This window comes from Cutaneotrichosporon oleaginosum, assembly GCF_008065305.1.
Source record: "Cutaneotrichosporon oleaginosum strain ATCC 20508 chromosome Unknown ATCC20508_contig08, whole genome shotgun sequence".
In the NCBI taxonomy this organism is placed as follows: domain Eukaryota; kingdom Fungi; phylum Basidiomycota; class Tremellomycetes; order Trichosporonales; family Trichosporonaceae; genus Cutaneotrichosporon; species Cutaneotrichosporon oleaginosum.
In genome coordinates, this window is record NW_027072177.1 from 657,571 (window position 1) to 675,543 (window position 17,973).

General features: G+C 61.7%; 11 protein-coding genes across 11 annotated transcripts; 4 read left to right on the forward strand and 7 right to left on the reverse strand.

Moving 5' to 3' along the window:
- Positions 1–174: 174 nt before the first annotated feature.
- COLE_07869 (uncharacterized protein) lies at positions 175–1,979 on the forward strand (the record flags this gene model as incomplete). The annotated part of the gene is made up of 4 exons (XM_065626582.1): positions 175–363; positions 412–630; positions 666–1,391; positions 1,428–1,979. 4 exons carry the CDS (start codon positions 175–177, stop codon positions 1,977–1,979), a joined length of 1,686 nt encoding a protein of 561 aa, XP_065482145.1.
- Positions 1,980–4,744: 2,765 nt separating this feature from the next.
- Positions 4,745–5,280, reverse strand: COLE_07870 (uncharacterized protein; the record flags this gene model as incomplete). The annotated part of the gene is made up of 2 exons (XM_065626583.1): positions 4,745–5,217; positions 5,256–5,280. The coding sequence occupies 2 exons, from the start codon at positions 5,278–5,280 to the stop codon at positions 4,745–4,747; spliced, it is 498 nt and encodes a 165-aa protein (XP_065482146.1).
- Positions 5,281–5,679: 399 nt separating this feature from the next.
- COLE_07871 (uncharacterized protein) lies at positions 5,680–7,122 on the reverse strand (the record flags this gene model as incomplete). Its single annotated transcript, XM_018427525.2, has 1 exon — positions 5,680–7,122. The coding sequence occupies one exon, from the start codon at positions 7,120–7,122 to the stop codon at positions 5,680–5,682; it is 1,443 nt and encodes a 480-aa protein (XP_018278845.1).
- A 244-nt stretch (positions 7,123–7,366) lies between these two features.
- COLE_07872 (uncharacterized protein) lies at positions 7,367–8,530 on the reverse strand (the record flags this gene model as incomplete). The annotated part of the gene is made up of 1 exon (XM_018427524.2): positions 7,367–8,530. The coding sequence occupies one exon, from the start codon at positions 8,528–8,530 to the stop codon at positions 7,367–7,369; it is 1,164 nt and encodes a 387-aa protein (XP_018278846.2).
- Positions 8,531–8,841: 311 nt separating this feature from the next.
- Positions 8,842–10,098, reverse strand: COLE_07873 (uncharacterized protein; the record flags this gene model as incomplete). Its single annotated transcript, XM_018427526.2, has 1 exon — positions 8,842–10,098. The coding sequence occupies one exon, from the start codon at positions 10,096–10,098 to the stop codon at positions 8,842–8,844; it is 1,257 nt and encodes a 418-aa protein (XP_018278847.1).
- A 175-nt stretch (positions 10,099–10,273) lies between these two features.
- On the reverse strand, positions 10,274–11,404 carry COLE_07874 (uncharacterized protein; the record flags this gene model as incomplete). Its single annotated transcript, XM_018427523.2, has 1 exon — positions 10,274–11,404. The coding sequence occupies one exon, from the start codon at positions 11,402–11,404 to the stop codon at positions 10,274–10,276; it is 1,131 nt and encodes a 376-aa protein (XP_018278848.1).
- Positions 11,405–11,683: 279 nt separating this feature from the next.
- Positions 11,684–13,560, reverse strand: COLE_07875 (uncharacterized protein; the record flags this gene model as incomplete). Its single annotated transcript, XM_018421369.2, has 3 exons — positions 11,684–11,857; positions 11,904–12,918; positions 12,956–13,560. The coding sequence occupies 3 exons, from the start codon at positions 13,558–13,560 to the stop codon at positions 11,684–11,686; spliced, it is 1,794 nt and encodes a 597-aa protein (XP_018278849.1).
- A 265-nt stretch (positions 13,561–13,825) lies between these two features.
- COLE_07876 (uncharacterized protein) lies at positions 13,826–14,898 on the forward strand (the record flags this gene model as incomplete). Its single annotated transcript, XM_018420832.2, has 7 exons — positions 13,826–13,873; positions 13,952–14,061; positions 14,124–14,222; positions 14,445–14,501; positions 14,541–14,657; positions 14,745–14,781; positions 14,821–14,898. The coding sequence occupies 7 exons, from the start codon at positions 13,826–13,828 to the stop codon at positions 14,896–14,898; spliced, it is 546 nt and encodes a 181-aa protein (XP_018278850.1).
- A 110-nt stretch (positions 14,899–15,008) lies between these two features.
- COLE_07877 (uncharacterized protein) lies at positions 15,009–15,742 on the forward strand (the record flags this gene model as incomplete). Its single annotated transcript, XM_065626584.1, has 2 exons — positions 15,009–15,320; positions 15,374–15,742. The coding sequence occupies 2 exons, from the start codon at positions 15,009–15,011 to the stop codon at positions 15,740–15,742; spliced, it is 681 nt and encodes a 226-aa protein (XP_065482147.1).
- Positions 15,743–15,947: 205 nt separating this feature from the next.
- Positions 15,948–16,947, reverse strand: COLE_07878 (uncharacterized protein; the record flags this gene model as incomplete). The annotated part of the gene is made up of 3 exons (XM_018426677.2): positions 15,948–16,047; positions 16,081–16,886; positions 16,924–16,947. 3 exons carry the CDS (start codon positions 16,945–16,947, stop codon positions 15,948–15,950), a joined length of 930 nt encoding a protein of 309 aa, XP_018278852.1.
- A 384-nt stretch (positions 16,948–17,331) lies between these two features.
- Positions 17,332–17,880, forward strand: COLE_07879 (uncharacterized protein; the record flags this gene model as incomplete). The annotated part of the gene is made up of 1 exon (XM_018425378.1): positions 17,332–17,880. One exon carries the CDS (start codon positions 17,332–17,334, stop codon positions 17,878–17,880), a length of 549 nt encoding a protein of 182 aa, XP_018278853.1.
- Positions 17,881–17,973: the final 93 nt, after the last annotated feature.

Genomic DNA, 17,973 nt, shown 5'->3' on the forward strand with positions numbered 1-17,973 from the left:
CGCCTTATCAAGATCCATGGCATGTAGCCGTCAGGCCGAGTGCGTAACCCCTGAAGCCATGAGGCTGGGGAAGGGGAGCCGCGGTGCGCCGAACTGTCGCTGAGCGCGCACCGATAGATGCCCATCCGGTATAATAGTGACCCGCACGGGCTACCTCCTTCTCCACACCGCACAATGACCTCATCCACTGCACATGAGATTCACCACAACAGTGGTGAGGCGACTTCGCGCTGGAAAGACTTCGCCAAGCGCCTGGAGTGCCCCGTCGATGAGGATGGAGGGTATGTCAACGATCGGTGGACGAACCGAGACCTCATCCCGATCCCACCGGACCGGAGAACATACAAGATCTGGTCATTTGTCGTGAGCTAAAATTGACGCGACTGCCCTATCGGAACACACTCACTCCAGATCTACTGGTTCGTTTCGGGCGCCTGTATCAGCGCATACTCGACAGGCTCGAGTCTGCTCGCATACGGCCTCACAGCGCAGCAGACAATGGCATGCGTTGTCACGGGTGCCATAATTACTGGTATGCTGTCGGTCGTCTCCGGAACTCCTGGGGAAGTCCACCACATCGGATTCACAGTCGTCTCGCGCATCACATGGGGCCTGCGTGGTGGTTACTTTGTAGGAGTCTTTGGGAGCTAACTCTGACGGGTTAGCCGGTTATCCTGCGTACATTCACTTCCATTTGGTGGTTCGGCATCCAGTCCTACTGGGGCGGCATGGCTGTGGCGCTCGTCCTTGGCGGTCTGTCTCCTTCCTTCAAGCACATGCGCAACACAATTCCAGAAAGCTCACATATCACAATACAAAACCTCATCGGGGTCATCATCTGGTACATTCTTTACATTCCCCTTCTGCTCGTACCACCGGAGCGCTTGCAGCGGCCGTTTGTCGTGTCGTCCATCGCGTTCGCAGCCACCCTCATCGGCCTTCTCGCTTGGGCTGTCCCTAAGGCCGGTGGCGGCGGCCCGCTGTTCCGAACTGAGAATACCGCTTCCAGCACACCCTACTCGATGATGCTCGGTATCACCTCAATCCTGTCCTCGTGGGGGGCTGGCACTATCGGGCAGAGCGACTGGGTCCGCTACTCACAGCGCCGCTATTATCCGATGCTTTCGCAATTGGTTGCTGCTCCCCTCATGATAACTATGTGCGCACTCGTCGGTGTCGTTGTTACTTCTGCCAGCTATCAAATCCTCGGCACCCTGTACTGGTCGCCGATTGAGCTTCTGGGCGCGATACAGGAGCACTACAACTCGTCGCCGGGGGTGCGCGCCGCGGTCGTGTTCGCCGGCATCGGCTGCACGTGTGCCCAGCTATCTATCAATGTCCTCTTAAACTCGGTCTCGACCGGCATGGACATGGCCGGCTTGTGGCCGAAAGTGAGCTGTGCCTACCATGCGCCGAGCTGACGGCAGTACATCAATATCCGGCGCGGCGCCTACATCCTGGCTGCACTCGGCCTCGCCTCCAACCCATGGCAAATTCTCGCCTCGGCCTCGACGTTCCTCAGCGTCATCTCCTTCCTGGGCGTGTTCACCGCACCCATGACAGGTCTCTTGCTCGCCGACTACCTAGTCGTGCGGCGGCACCGTGTCAAAATTCCCGACCTGTACAACGGCACGCCGTCCAGCATCTACTGGTACTGGCGTGGTCTTCATTGGCGGGCCCTTGTGGCCTTTGTTGGGACCGTGTGGATATTCTGGCCGGGATTCATCATGACAATGAAGAACCCCAAGGCTAGTAACGGGTGGGTCAAGCTGTTCAACATCTCGTTCCTCGTCGGATTAGGGGCAGGCTTTGTCGCCTTTCTGGCCATTTGCGCCATTTCGCCCCCACCTCACTACAAGGAAGGCGATTCATTCCTCGACGACGACTTGTACTGCAAGAACGTCACCGGAGTGCCCGTTTACGAGGGAGCTGAAGATATTAAGCGTGATGACAACGTCACAGTAGTTGAAGCTGTTTAAACTTCGGGAATCGGCAGTGCCGTGGGAAGGCTGGTTGTAGATTTTCGCAGAGTTTCGAGTTGTAAATTCGGATGCCATGCTTGCAATGTGGGATGCCATCCGCTGTCCGGGTTTTCGAAGACGGCGACTAGCAGACACACACTAACTGTCAGAGTCGACTCCGGATGCATGCTTCCGCAGACGACTGAAGATGGTTGCGGGTGAAGCTACTGCACGTCGAGATAGCTAGACAGTAAAAGGAGACCTTGGAGTGACAATCTGCTTTACAGATCTTTTGAATGACTAAACAGATTTCAGACTGCCCTCAGTGGCGCGTCTTCCGGAGAGGGACTATTGCCCTGCCGCTGTGTTGTGCACCTTGCGCAAACACAATCAGCTGCTAGTCTGAGTGGGTTGCCATGTGATCGCATCAGCTATTACAGTAGAAGGATTAGAAGGAGGTCACAGCGGGGGCCTGGGAAGCGGAGTGCTTGGCAAAAGAGACAACTAGCCTTACCTCGCAGCCACGTAGCCAGTTTGCGTTGTGTGCTCGCATCACACGTGAAGCTGTGGAAGTTCGTCCAGCCTGAAGTGCGGCGTCAAGAGGGTTAAAGCAGGCCTGTTGAGTCGAGATACAGTAAAAGTACTCCATGTGACTCAAACGGGTCTCTTCCCTTCTTCCTTCCTTCCTCCCTACATCTCTCTCTTCATTTCTCTCTCTCTCTCTCCTTCTCCTATTCTCTCTCAACTTTGTCGCCCTCTTCATCTCCCTCCCACCCCTGTCCCCACTTCCACCTGCCACATTATTGTGAGCCCACTCGCGGTTGAGCTCTTGTGCCATCACGAACTGATCCCCAGGTTGGACGCCGAGTCCACTCCGGGCCGACATATCCTGATCGCAATGGTTCTGTGCTACCTCTCAAACTCCAGCGGAACTCGGTCCCATCTTTCCAAGGACGTCCTCGACCTGGTGCTCAACTACGTCCCCTCGTCTGCTCTCACGCCTCTCCTCTTGGTCAACTCTGTCTTCTACAACGCTACCATGCCCCACCTTTTCCGCGAGCTGCACTTGACCAGGGACTTTACGGTCCGCGGGCCCGGATACTGGCTCCTCGACCAATGGACCGAGGATGGCAGCCGGCCGCTCTTCTTGACCGAGTGGGTGATCCGTTGTACCACCGTCTTGCATATCCCTGCGCACGAACCCCATGATTGCTGGTCGCTTTTCTTCGTTCACCTTCCCCCTCTCCGTCTCCGCACTATTCATATGGCCTACGACATTCACAACTGCATCGGTTCTGGGGCCGATCCTACTCCATGTGCGATTCACAGCCTGCCGGTCGTCAACGTTGTTCACTATTGGACGCTGTTGAGTCGAGCGCCCGCGACCTCAACAAACTTTGCGAACGGAACGATCAAATTCTACACGGTCATGATCAGCTACGGTGGCTTCGCGAGCGGCATGCCCTTCATCGACCCGATGTGGCCGTCATTCGCCCCAGACGTGACCATCACCTGCATCTTGCCTCCCGTGCTGCATTTACCCCAGGCCATGCAACAACATGTGCGCCTCTTCCACAATAGCCTCACGGCCGACCAGGCAAGCTACGTCTGCACCCCCCTCCCCGACATTTCTAGGAACCTGCCCTCTACCATGGCGGCTTACAAGTGGCTCACAAGTGACTGCAACCACTATCACTACTGCATCCACAGCAACTTATTAACCTGCGCCAAGGGCATGATGGACGCGCATAGGCGCTACCCGGAGTCGCAAGCAAAATTCGTTTTTATGGGCCTCGACGAGTACATCGGCTGGATCATCGGCGATCGCGAATCCATCAAGCGCGCACAATCTCACTTGTCCTTCCTCACCAAAGGCATGGCTCAGCACTATCTTGAGCACGCTGCCGCGACGCTTTCAGATCCTGCAACAGCTCAGCTCTGCGCCAAGTTCGGGAAGATCATGTCAAACGATAGCGATGGCCTTTTCCGCGTCATGTTGTACGAGGAGTGGATCGTCACCCCAAGCGCAAGGCTCACGCTGCCGCGTAAGCTTGTCGAAGGGCTAGATCAGAAACGCTCCAAGGGGCGGGAGTGATGTTTCCGGTCGGTATTGCAGGGTCTGAGCTACCTGTACGGCGCGTGAGTCTCGCGTGTCTGTAGATATCGTATCGTTCCTCCTAGTGCTTAGAGTTAGATAGGTGAGGGAACTGCCCCGAAACATGGTTCGTGAGAGACGTCAGTCACACAGCACATGCGATGCGCGGCGGCGGTAGACAATGCAAAAGCCTAATCATGACACCTCGGCACATAATGCAGCAGGCTAGTCGAGCTTATGTCAGCCTGAGCATGTGGCCATAGCTTACCTTGGTGATATCCCAGTCCGTGACGAGGTTCTCGTCCAATGCATCAAGCTCTCCATCAGCCTCATGTTCCCTCTGCACCACGCGCGTAACTCACCTGCTCCATGTCATCGGCGGACAGCTCAAAGTCGAACACGCGCGAATTCTCGATGATGCGGTTGCGCGAGGCCGATTTGGGGATGACGATGAATCCATGCTGCAGACCCCAGCGGAGGTGGATCTGCGCGGGCGTCTTGGAGTATTTCTCCGCGACGGTCTCGATGACGGGGTGCTCGAAGCGCATAGCGCGCGCGAGTGGTGCCCATGCCTGCCATCAGCTTGCGCTCCTAGTCCACCTTGCGACTCGCCTCAAGAAGGATGCCGTGTTTCCGACAGCTCTCGACATACTCGAGATGGCGCTGGAACGGATGCAGGTCGATCTGGTTAACGACGGGGAGTTCGTCTCCGCGCGCGACGATTTCCTCGATATGCTTGGCTTCCATCAGCCCGTCCACCCGTGGCCTCACGAGAGAAATTCGACACGCCAGCGCTCTTGATCAGCCCCGCCTTCTTGGCGTCGAGCATGGCGCGCCACAGCTCCGCGCGCATCGCGCTGCCCCCGCTCGGCGCGTGCAGGAGGTACAAGTCGAAGTAGTCGAGCCGGGCGCGGCGCAGCGACGCGCGCAGGTCGCGCAGCGCCGCATCGTATCCGCGGTTGTGCATGAGCTTGGAGGTGACGAAGATGTCGTCGCGCGACACGCCGGACGACGCGAGGAAGTCGCGCACGCCGTCGCCGACCGCCGCTTCGTTCTCATACCACTCGGCCGTGTCGATGTGGCGGTAGCCTGCTTCGAGGGCCCACGCGACGGCGGCGCGTGTCTGCGGGCCCGACATCTCGTACACGCCCAAGCCGAATGCTGGAGTCAGCGACAGCGGCGTAGGCGACAGGACGTACCGGGAACCTTGCGGCCGTCGAGCATTGTGTACCTCGACTCTAAGGAGGTCGCGATCTTTCGAGCTGCCATTGTGGGATGCTGTCAGTGAGAGATTGACAAGATGTTGAAGGAGGCGTATATTAGGGACTGAGATGTGGCCGACTTGGACATGTCATCGGATGTCGGGCACATGACGCAATGCCGGTCATTGCCGAAGCCGATCTCGCCACTACACGCGCCCGGTGCAACATTTACCCGTCATTGTTTCATTCATCTCGTGTTCTATCTTTGTCGCGCTTTACGGCGACTTCAGTTCTCGATGGACCTCGCTCGCTCACTCCATGCTAATCAAGGCGGCTCCCGACTGTTCTTACGCACCCCTATCATTCGACCCGCCCCGCTCCCGTGCAAGCTTCTCCATAACCTCTGACGACCTGACACCGCTCACCACCAGCTGTCTTGCCAATCACCCAACGCACGCCCTCGCGTCCTCCGCGACGCATTCCGCAGCATCCGCTGGGCAGGGGAAGCAGCCTGGCGCCCCAAGTCGCACCGGTCCCAGTGCGACGCGGGGACGAGGAGGAACGCGTCCATCGGCCCCTCGCGCGCGCGCCACGCCGCAGCCTCGTCGTCGCGCGCAGCCGCAGCGGCAATCTCCGCAAACACGGTAAAGTGTGCGCGGGTGAGCCACGCAAGGTGCCGGTAGACGGCGAGGGAGCGGCCGCGGCACAGCACCTCGAAGCCGACGAGGCGGATGCGGGGCGCGTCCGGCAGCGCGAACTGCGCGACGGCGCGGCCGACTTTGCGCACGAGGTGGTGCGCGCACCGCGCGTCGGGGCAGGAGCGCGCGTACCAGCCCACGCGGGCGCGCGGGGACAGCGTGTTGAGTATGGTGAGGCAGGCGGGCGTGCGGAAGACATCGCACTGCCGCGGCAGGGGGGAGGTCGCGAAGAGGCGTGGAGCCACGAGCGTCAGGTGCGCGCCCGGCTGCATGTCCGGAGGTTGGAGGATGAGCGGGCGGTAGTCTGGCGTGCGCAGCTCGTGTTCCGCCAGGTTGGCGGTGTACGACTTGACCCCCGCAACGGTCGTGGTCGCCGGCCGCCGCGAGGTCCAGTAAACATCGTGCTGGACCAGGTGGACGGGCTTCAGACCGTGCACGCCGCACGGCGAGGGAACCTCGTTCCGGTGGAGGGAGAGGTGCACGTCGAACGGGAGGTGCAGGAACCGGAGGTGCGGAAGCGGGGGTATGTGTGGCGAAGTGTCTGTGGCGCCGGAGGAGAAGGGGCTCGGGGGGTCCATTGCGCACGCGCACACCGAGGGGTGGTGCGGCGCCACATCGAGGGTGTGGCAGAAGCGCGTCATCCACGCGCGGCGGAAGAAGGGGCGGGGACGCGTCGTCCCGGACGTGCATATGTCCATGTCGACCATCGCGTGGCGCGGGCCGTACACGTTCAGGTAACAGTCCAGTGACACGGTGCGGTACAGGTGCGGCTTGGCGGCGAGGTAGAAGGCGCTGTTGGTCAAGATGCACGCGGGTATGTCGCCGTCGCGCACGAACGTCATGATGTGCGCCACTACTTCGTGTGGAATGTTGCCGGGCCGCGTGGTGCAGTACGACGAGATGGTGTCGTACATGTCGAGGATCTCGGCGTCGGTGATCATACTGGTCTGCAGGAGGGGTGAGTGTAAGTGACGAGCGGCATGGTCGACCTTATATGGCAATGAAGCTCCATCGCGCCGTGGTGCGATGGCGGGCGACTCGGTGCAGCCTTCACTTGCTACTGGCAATTGATGAAGTGAGTGCCTTCGCTTCTCAATCACTCTTTGTGTCTGTGCATTTCGCAGTAAGAAACTCGCCGCGCGCGCCGCGCGCCGCGCCATCGCCATTTCCCCTGTCCCGCCCCGCCTCGGTCACACACATCGCAAGGACCAACAAGCCGGAAACAGGTGCAAACCGCCCTACATGCGAGCTTAGCCGGGGTTCATGACACTTTCGCAACTTGCGAGAGTCGCCTTCACTGTGACTGAATGGCGCCGCATTTCAAGCTCAAGTCCGCCCACGTTATCACATCACGAAGCACGTATGATCCCTTCGCATCACCTCTGCTGACAGCACAGCTGTCCTGTCCAACTACAACCTGACAGCCGGGACACGACCGTATACGGCGCGGCGAATCTGCTGGCGGGGTATCACGCTGTCCAGCTCGCCACTTTCAAGAACATCCTCGGCCGCCTTGAAGATGATGTTGTTGTACATCTGTTGCTTGTGTGCCTTCTTCGCGCTGGGGAGTTCGTCCTCTGCCATCTCGCTCCAGTCCATCAGATTGTCCACAAACAAATCCACCACGATCCGGAGGATTCCCTGGAAGATCTCATACATGCTCGCGGGACCGTCGGTCTCGCTCTGCACAAGATCGAGGAGGGGCTGATCCAGGTCGCGGACCACGGTCGTGGACCGCACGTCCATGAACCCCCCGACGAACGTGGTGGGCACGGGGCCGTACGCCCCGGCCATCATGCACATCTCTTGCATGACCCTCACTATGCAAGTCTCGTCCTCGTTCTGCCCCTGCGGGGGAAGGAGGAAGATGTAGCGGCCCGCCACGGGTGGCAGGGGCCTGAACCACTCGCGGAAACGCAGACTGCTGAAGTCCATGTCGTCAAATATCTCCGTCATTAACGCCGTGCTAACAGGCTTCGGGCTGAACTCGAAGACGTGCGCGGGCGCCCACACGTCCGGCGGCGGGACGACGGGCTCCATCACGCGGTCGAACGTGCAATTCGTGAGGACGAGCGTCGCGTTGTTCTTGAAGAAGGCACACTCGCCGTCGTGGAAGGGGTCTTGGGGACCCAAGGGCAGACGGAGAGCGCGGTACGAGTGGCGGAAGTGCTTGGCGGCGGCGGCGCACTGCGCTGCGGTGTGTGGCACAATCTCGAGCGTGTTCGTGTTGCTTAGCCAATCAACGCGGAAGATGGGCCGGCCGCTGGGGGCGTAGCGGTCGAGCGACTCGCCGGCTTCTAAGGCGCGGAAGGCAGCCTCATCGATGCGGTGGGAACGGTACATGTGCGAAATTGACACGTTGTACCACGCCGAGTTGACTCGGAGGAGGGGGGCGACCTCGTCGTCTGCGAGGTGTGTGGTGATTTCATTGAACAGCTCGGAGGGAAGTCCGTGCGGTACGAGGCCGCGAGGGCGCGTGTTGGGAGGGGCCGGGTTGGGCATTGGAAGTTTTGGTTGAGTGGTGAGAGAGGTGGTGAGAGCAAAGAAAGAAGGGCATGGCGTAGATGGGTTCATTATATATGTCAATTGAGTGAGAGGGTGAGTCGGTGGTGAGCACCGCTTGAACACTGCAGCACAGCCCGACGCCACGGTATTCGCTCGGATCGCTCGCACAAACCCTGCTTTCTGTCACAACACATGCATCCTGCCAATGAGCGTCACTGCTGGCGAGTCGGCGTAGCTCTGTGGAGGATGCAGCGCCATTTATAAGTTGATAAATTGACGAGGATCCGAGGAATGTTCAGCCATAGAGCACTGAATGTGGAACCCTCATTATATGTCTGTGTATTGTCGTTGTATTGTCCTTGTATTGACTCTCGTCGGAACTATCCCTCCAGCCCAACTTCAGCTGGGTCAAACACGCCCCGCCACCGGCCCTCCTGCACCCACTCGTCGAGGGAGACGAAGCGTACGCGCTGGGCGAGCTGCGCGCGCTTCGCGCCAAGCGTAGGCGGCAATGTGCTCGTCCAAACATCGTCGAACGCGGCCTTGACGGCATCCTCGCGGGCGCGGTAGCTCGCCCACTTGTCAGGCTGCGTGACGTCGGCCGGACGCGCATAGCACGCCGGGCTGATCGCGCCGGCATTGACGATCGTGAGGCGCACCTGTGGCTGTTGGCGCGGCTGCGGCGTGCCAGGGACCAGCTCTGGCGGCGGCGCAGGCCCCGACAGCTCGATGAAGCTCATTTGGAGGGTGCGGAGCATGCGGTCAAACCAGCGCTGCAGCAGGCCGTGGGACCACTCGGCCTCGCGCGTGCGAGGGATGGGCAGCCACTCGCCGCCGGTCGGCGTCCAGAATACGACTTCGGCGCTCTCGAGCTTCGTGAGCGCTCGCCCGCCCGCCCACCAGTTCAGGTAGATCGTGCCGTTGACGGTGCCGTGTTCGCCCACGAGATCGGGGCCGATCACGTGCACTTGGCGCTCGAGGAGATAGCAGTAGTCGTCGGGGAGGAGTGAGTGGAGGTGCTTGAGCGCTTTGGCGGGCACATCGCGCAGCGTGATGGTGGTGGGGCGACGAGTGGGGGCCATGAGGCACGACAAGTAATGCTGCTCGTAAGGCGGCATGTCCGTGTGCAAGACGTTGTGGCCATCCGCGCCACCGAAGAAGAGGCGCAGCGTGCGGAAGCTCGGCAGGTCTGGCTGCGCGCGACGTTTGGGCCCACACAGTGCTTCGAGCGCGGGCGACTTGTGCTGCTCATACATCCGCCAGTTAGGGGGATGGATCAAACGCGCCGCGTGCGGGTAGATGTCGACCTGCTCGACTAGCACGGGCAGCCACTTCGACACAACACGGGGGGGAAGGAAGAGGCGCTGTTCCGTGTGCTGTGCCTCGAGCTCGAGCACCCCGTCCCGCTCGAATATACGTACGCGGTCGACCACACGCCACGCAATCGCGGAGTAGAAGACGCTGTTGACGCGCAGGAGAGCAAGCACTTCGGGCCATTCGAGATAGTCGAGCATTGCATCGATGATTTCGGGCGGGAATGGCGATAGGGGGCCGGTCGGTGCCTGACCTTCGGCCTTGTCGGGGACGATGGCGTCAACTGGGGCGACTGAGGCGATAGAGCTTGCAGCGGCGCCCATGATGGTTCTATGCGTGGATTATGGGACTTGAGAGACGGAAGCGACGCATTTATGTTGGCGCTGAAGCCATGCTGGAAGACGAAGATTGCGATATGAGACGTGGCGGTGGCAGTGCGGAACGGCAACGATCCTGAGGCTCGCGCACCGCTTCACCCCGCTCGGTGCCATCCACGTTTCATGCCACCTCACCCGCGTCGAACACGTCGGCAGCTTCGGCCGTGGCGAGATACTCGTTCATTGTCAAGAATTCGATGTTGTCCAGCACGCGCGGCGCCTGATCCCCCATTCGTTCGGAGATGGCAGCGACGAACTCACGCCGCACAGCCGCCTGCAGTGCCGCACACGCGCCCGCGGAGGGCGCCTCCTCTCCGTCACCCGCGGCCAATGCGCCGGCATTCACGATCGTGAGCCGCCCGCCGCCGCCGCCGCGGCAGGCCCACGCGACCACCTGGGCCCACAGCGCGGACGCGAAGGCGTGCACGAGCGCCCACGAAAGCGTGACCGCGCCGTGGCGCCAGTTACCGCGCGGGAGGTGGAACACGAGCGTGAGGTGCGAGAGGTACGCGGGGAGGCGTTGGCGAAAGTGCGTGGCGGCGGCGCGGGCGGCGGCGAGCCCGTTGCGCGGGAGGATGAAGGGCGCGTCGGGCTCAAATACGGCGATGTAGTGCCGCACGCTGTCTTCGAGGGTGCGGCTAAGCTCGTGCCGCGGCACTGTAGAGTGCGAGAAGGTGAGGCCGCGCACGACGAGCGTCGGCGCGTGTACGAGGTAAAGGGCAGCGCAGAGGGTGCCGGGCCGCGCGGCGGCGTCGTGCGGATCCACGTTGGTGTGGTAGATGCGCCGCCCGCTCCAAAATGTGCCGAGAAAGATGCGGAGAACTTGGAGTTTCGGGAGAGGCGGCAGCGTGTGTCCCCACCCGCCGGGGAGGCGGCGACATCGTTCGGTCGAGTGCGGGTAGAGGTCGACGCGGCGGGTGCGCTGTACGAGGGGGCCGCGGGCGAGAAAGTACGGGCGCTCGCGCGTCAGCGGGCCCGGCACGGCGCGGTCGTCGTACACCGGCCACGCGCCGTGTTCGCTCAGCCGGACGTGCTCATACAGCAGGGGAAGGGAGAGGTGGGCGAAGCCCGAGTTGACGCGGAGGCAGGTAGCGAGGTCGGGGGCAGAGAGAGACTGGAGTGCAAAGAGGAAAATCTCGGGGGGGAGTGGGAGGCGGAGGCCTTCGACAGGCAGAGGAGTGGGGGGAGGATGAGGGCGGCTGACTATTGCAGCAGATGAGTTATTAGGGAGGGGGCAGACGACGGCGGCCATTGTGAAGAGGTAGGGAGGTAGAGAACGATGTCAACATGCAAAGCAACTGCAATGATCTCGAAGAAATTCAGAGCAGCTCTGGACACCATGGTGGATGGGGGGCTGGGGTGGAGCTTGGACGTCATCGGCAAAGCCAAAGATAACAATCAGCCCATCGGCCGAACAAGATAACCCGGTCTATTTCCACCCTCAAGCCTCGCGTCGCGTAGTCGCGTCCGTTTCCGCATCTCGAATCAGGCTGCACAATCGCTGTATCCCATAACTACTCCTGTCTAACATCTATGCGGAGCGGCTCGGCGTGGGGTCGATCGCGCGCGTCGGGTCCTGGAAGTACTGCACCGTCTCAGGCGTGACCTTGCCGCGGCGCTCCTGGAACTCGGCAACGACCGACTGCAGCTTCTCTACACACACGTCCTTCATTTCGACAGTCGACAGCGTGCCGGCGCGGTAGCGCTGGGGTTAGCTATAGCCACTAAAAAAGCTTGTGCTCGTCACTCACCTCAGCCAGGTCCGCCATCTTCGCGTCGTCGTCCTCAAAGTACGACAGGTAGAGGTAGGCAATGTCCACGTCGGGGTTGCCGCCGTGTTCGCGGTGGAGGTCCTGTGTAGCGCCGCCGCCCGAGAACGCGTGCTTGCGAATCTTGTTCTTGATAACGTTGGGCGGGTCGGTGAGAGTGATGTTGGAGTTGGGGTTGGACGCAGACATCTTGGTGCCAGCGCCCTGGAGGGCGGGGAGGAACTTTGCGTGCAGCAGCGCAGGCTTCTTGTACTTGAGACGGTCGGCGGCGTCGCGGCACACGAGGAAGTAGGGGTCCTGGTCGATGGCACAGGGGATAAGGCATGGCACGTCAGTGCGCGAGCCGAAGATCTGGGGGAACGAGTTGCAGAACGAAGGCGTGGATTGCACCGCCGCAAAGTGAAGCATGCCGACGTTGTCGTTGTCTGTGAAGCCGAAGACGCCCTTGCTCTGGTTGACAGTCATGGTCTTGGCCATGAGGACGACGTTGCGGTAGAACGCCTTGCCGATGTAGTCGAGGTCCGAGAAGATGAACGTCTTCTCGGGAATGAAGCCGCACGCAATAATGTCGGCAATGTTGTCCTGTCCCATCTGGTAGTACTTGTCGAGAATGTAGTATGGCGAGCGCTTGTCCTGGGGGTTCTTCTTGATGAGAGCCTGCTGCTTCTTGGCGTCGCGGTCCAGCAAGTACTTCTCATCGTCGGTGACCTGGATCACGCATGGGCAGTTGAAGACCTTCTGGAGCCACGCCGTGAAAAGGAAGGGGATGAGGTGGCCCATGTGCATCGAGTCGGACGATGGCCCGCGCCCAGTGTAGAGGTAGAAGGGCTTGTTCTGCTCGTACAGGTCGAGGATGATGTTGAAGTCGCGGTGGGTGTAGAAAGTCCCGCGGCGCAGGAGCGGGTGCGGCTTGTGGCCCGTGAGCTTCTCGAAGCGCTCCAGCAGTGCGGGCTCGATCTTCTGCGCGCCGAACCTGCTTGCGAGTTTGTCATAGTCGCTGAGGTCAGACGTGTTTCCACTACTACGCTACGCACATTCCAATCTCCTTGCCTTCGGCATCGACACCACCCTGCACGTCAAAGGGCGTGACCTTCTGCTCCTTCGCGGCACCAGCGGCAGCCTTTGGGGGGCTTGCTGGCGCTGGCGCTGGCGCCCTGGGCGCTGCGGCGGCCGGGGGACGCTGCGCCGATATACTGGCGGCGCGGCTGTTGCGGCGGAAGTGCATCTCGGTGGGGCTCTTGACAGCCTCTGGGACCTCGTCGTCAAGCTTGACCTTTGCCCAGTCCTCGGCGGACACGCCCTGCTTGCGCCCGGTCGCCCGGCTATCGTCGGGGCCATAGATGTGCTCCGGCTGGGGAAGGTTCATGCGCGAGAGCTGCTCGGCGAGATCCTGGCTCTGGCTCTCGGAGCGGCGGTGGCTCTGAGCTTTTCTGAGCGCCTCGGGCTCGGGCAGAGTCATCTTGGACAGCTGTGCGCTGAGCTCGCTTCCGTCACGGGGCGAGGTCGGGCCGCCTGCGCCGCCGTTTCCCTGGAGATGGAGTTTAGTGGGGGGCGGGAACTCGAGCTTGGAGAGCTCGGTGGCGATGGCGCCGGGGGTGCGCTGGCCAGAGCGGGGCGTCTCGTTTGGCGTGAGCGACATGGCTGGTGGTGAGGAGGGGGGAGATGGAAGAGAACAAAAGGTTTGGCTGGAGGGATGAGGAGGAGGTGACTCGAATGCGGGATGGAGATGGGTGGGAATAAGAGGGGGGAGGATATACAGCCCACGTGGCCTGCCTCGCTGGGGTGGTGGTGGCCGGATATGACGGGGAATGGCAAGCCACGCCGATGGAGGAGAACAGCCGCGTCAACATAACTCGAGCAGTGACAACCCTCCTCCCACTCACATCCACACCCACTCCGTCACAATGTTCGGAGAAGAGATTGCGCGCATCCGCAAGCTCGGCGTGCACGGCGTGAGTACTGCGCGTCCCGAGTCGCGTGACACTCGAAACCACTCGGGCGCAGTCGTCGTGGAGCTCCGCTTACTGCAGGTGCTCTTCCAGCTGCTCAACTTTCTCAATGTCGTCGCGTCGGGGCTCATGATGTGGAAGGCGCTGTGCCTCGTCACCAATTCCGAATCGCCTATCGTGGTTGTTCTGTCGTACGTGTTGTTACACTGGTTGCTGCTGCTGGCAAGCGCAATGTGAGGGAGCTGACACTCAGCGGGTCGATGGAGCCAGCGTTCTACCGCGGCGACATTCTCTTCTTGACGAACCCGGCCAACACGATGTACGAGATTGGCGACATTACGGTGTACAAGGTGTGAGTGTGTTGGGCCTCGCAGGCTTGCTTCGCCGGAGAACGTGGACTGGTGAAGGGGCGGGAGGGTGCGGGTGACAATCTGGCGACGCGGGGCTGTCCCGGCGATGTGGTCGTGGGCCTGGAGTTGCGGCGCTGGTGTTGCGGTGCTCAAGCGTGCAAGACCAACCACTCCTATCCCCCTCGGATGGATCTGAACCTTGTGAGACTGCAAGCTGATATCAGACCCAGCGACCCCTACGCAACACCAATCGTTCACCGTGTGATCGAGTCTCATATCTCGTACGTCGCTATTGGATCTTTTATTGAAGCTAACCCCAGGCCGAACGGATCACAGCTGCTCCTCACAAAGGGCGACAACAACGCGCGGGACGACTATGACCTGTATCGCGGCCCGGAGTGGCTCGACGGCAAGCACGTTGTGGGCAAAGTGCAGGGGTGAGTGGGGCTGGCGGCTACGCGGCGCAATAGGAGCAGGAGGCTACGCCGACGCCGATCCGCAGACAAGTTGACAGCTAACCCCAGCTTCCTGCCATATGTCGGCTACGTGACCATTGCCATGGTGAGACTTGCAAGTCAACAATAAGCTAGCTGACAACAGAACGACTTTCCACAACTCAAGTACGCGCTGCTGGGCGGCGTGGCCGTGTTCCTTCTCCTGAACAAGGAGCATTCATAGCACTAGCATGCATAGACTGCGGGATATGGAGCAAGTGCGTGAGGGTGGTGCCATAATGCCGTGTTTCACCCAATTTGCCACCGAGGCCGAAGGCCTCCACCCCTCCACCGATGGTCTGGCGCGTGTATTCGATCGCGCCATCCACTCTACTTGTCTCACTCACGCTCTCTTCATCTCTTCATCTTTCGCTCTTCGTCTCTTTGTCTTTGCTTCTCCTCGTCTTCTCGTCTCCTCGTCTCTCACGTCTCTCGGATCCCGACTCCCAGCTCCCCGCGCCCCATCCCCACCTCATCTCGCCCCACCATGCCAAGGTTCGCCAAACACCACACTCCGCTCACACCAGCACAACAGACCAGACGCTCGAGCAGCAGAACGAGGAGGAGCTGAGCTCGCTGCACAACAAGATCAAGAATCTGCGGTCGGTGAGTGTCCAGGCGTGACGCGTCGCGGGTGGTGTTGATGGTGCTGATTCCAGGTCACGATCGACATTCTGGACGACTCGGGCCGGCAGAACAACCAGCTGGATCAGACGGTGAGCTTGTTTTGTGGGCAGAGTGGTATGGTGATGAGAGGGGGATACACTTTGGTTTGCGGTGTGCTTCTCGCACTGCTCGCGCTGGGCGTCGCAGCACCGCCCCCTCGCTCTCCGTTCTCGTGCACCCCACTCCGTCCTTTCTGTTGCACGCCGAGCCATTGGTTCGCGCGGCGCCCTCATCCTAGCCCTCCCTCCCTCATCCCACATTGTCCCCCCTCCCAGTGCGCCTCCGCTGACCCCAGAACAACACATTCTCCCAGTTTGCCAACTCGCTCTTCTCCACTTCGCGGCACCACAGCCGCAGCATAGCCGCGTCCTCGACGCTGCGGCAGTACCGCACCATCGCATGGATTGTTGGCGTCGTCGTCGCCCTCTGGCTTGTGCTCAAGCTGTGGCACATTGGCGGCGGCGGCAGCGCGCAGACGGGCGAGTACTGATGGAGAGAGCAGGTTGTAACCTCATGTACAGTGCTAGAATACCTCCGCTACGGCTTGTACACTGCTACAGTACAACACTAACTTGTCACGGGCGTCGGCGGGCGGCAGTAGGGCGTGCGCGGCGCATGGTCCGCCCATGTGGGCAGCCCGCTCCACCACTCGGGCACGCTCACGTCGCTGCTGTCAGCGATGGGGGTGGGGGGTACTCACGCGCGCCAGCCGGCCAGCACGCCGTCCCACTCGCGCTGCAGCCGGTCCGCGTCCTCTTCGTACCAGAACGCGACGTCGACGCGCCATGGCGTGCGGCGTTTTTTGCGGGGGGCGTTGGTCGCATTGGTATTTGCGTCGTCGGCGTCGGCGTCGTCGGTATCGTCCGCGTCGGTTGCGGCTTCAGCCGCACGCCTTTTCCCCCTCCCCATCTTGCGCGGACTAGGCCCCTCCCCGCCGTCACTGTACTCCAGCACGCCCTCCCGCACCTCCTCACAGCCAGAGACGATAGAGATCGTCCTCACAGGCCCCCACACCCGCATAACCCGGAACACATCCTGGACATCGACATCGACGTCGGCGCCTCCGCTCCCCACCTCCCCCTCCGCGCTCTCTCCCCCCTCTTCCCCTGCCCGCTCAGCAGGCACGATGCGCCGCGGCGTGGTCGCCGCATACGGCTGCGAAAAATACGGGGCGCCATGCACGCTGGGCGAGCGGAGCTCGGGCACCGGGAGTGTGGTGGGGCCCGCCGTGGGGCTGGGCAGCACGAGGGGCGGGGGAAAGTCGGGCGCGATGCGCAGGTCGAGGAACTGGACGCCCACCGCCGTCTCCCACGTCGCGAGGATGAGCTCGGCGTCGTACACGCTCTCGTAGACGAGGTAGCCGGAGATGTGCCCGTCCTGTTCCGTTTCGCGCGCGACCGTCGGCGGGCGCGAGCCCGCGACCGTCACCCACGCCAGGAGGCGGTCGCGGAACCACGTGCGCAGGCGCGAGAAGTAGAGCGACGTGCGCGCGTGTGCGTCGGTGCGCTGGCGTTAGGATGGTAGGAGAGCATAGGAGACGTACGCAGTACGGGTGCGGCTTGGACATGGCGTGGGGGACCGGAGGAGACTGCACGCACTATATAGCCAGCTAGACGGCCGTCCCGTCGCACCTAGCACCTCGCACCTAGCACCTCGCACCTCGGGATTGCCGTGTCTCAGGCGTGTCTCGGCATGCGCGGAGCCGCGCAGCCGCGGCACTCGCGCCGCCAAGCCGGCACGTATGTCCGCTTGGCGCCGGTTGCTCGGGCTGGGGGTGAGGCGGGGGCGCGGCTCGGATGATTGCGTAGGGCAGGTGAGACAGTCCGGAAGAGAGTGGGAGGATGGGAGTGAGATGCCGAGCGAGATTGAGAGGTGGGGAGAAGTGGGGCAGGTGCGGAACGGTTGCCTCTCCTGTCTTCCATTCTCTCTCCTCCCATCTGCACGTTGCACTATGGCACCTACCATCCGCCCCGCCACAGACGCGGACATGGCACACCTCCAGCACATCGAAGACGCAGCCGACACGCTCTTCCTCGCCGCTTTCCGCCCCGAGACGTGGCACACGGCCGAGGACGCAAGGACGCGCATGGCCGCGGGGGGCTGGGTGCTGGTCGCAGGCGAAGCGGGCGAAGCCGGTGTATCCACGGCCGCCGGCGCAGTCGTCGGCTTCGTGCATGTCCTCGACCACCTCGGCACACGCACACGCACGGCGCACATCGAAGCGCTGGCCGTGCACCCCGCGCACGGCCGGCGGGGGGTGGGGCGCGCGCTCGTGTGCGCCGCGATCGCGGAGGCGCGCCGCCGCGGATATCGCCGCATCACATTGCGGACGTACGCCGACGTGCCGTGGAACGCGCCGTTCTACGCCTCGTGCGGGTTCGAGGAGGTCACGGAGCCGGGGGCGTTCTACGCCGCGTGCGAAGAGCGGGAGCGCGCGGCGGGGTTGATGCGCTACGGGCGCAGGATTACTATGGCGCGCGACGTGGAGGTGGAGGATTAGTCACTGATTGCGAACGATGCCGCAGCCGGATCCGCGTGCCGCATCTAGAGATGAAACAGTGCTGATTACATCAAAGTATACTGCGATACAGAA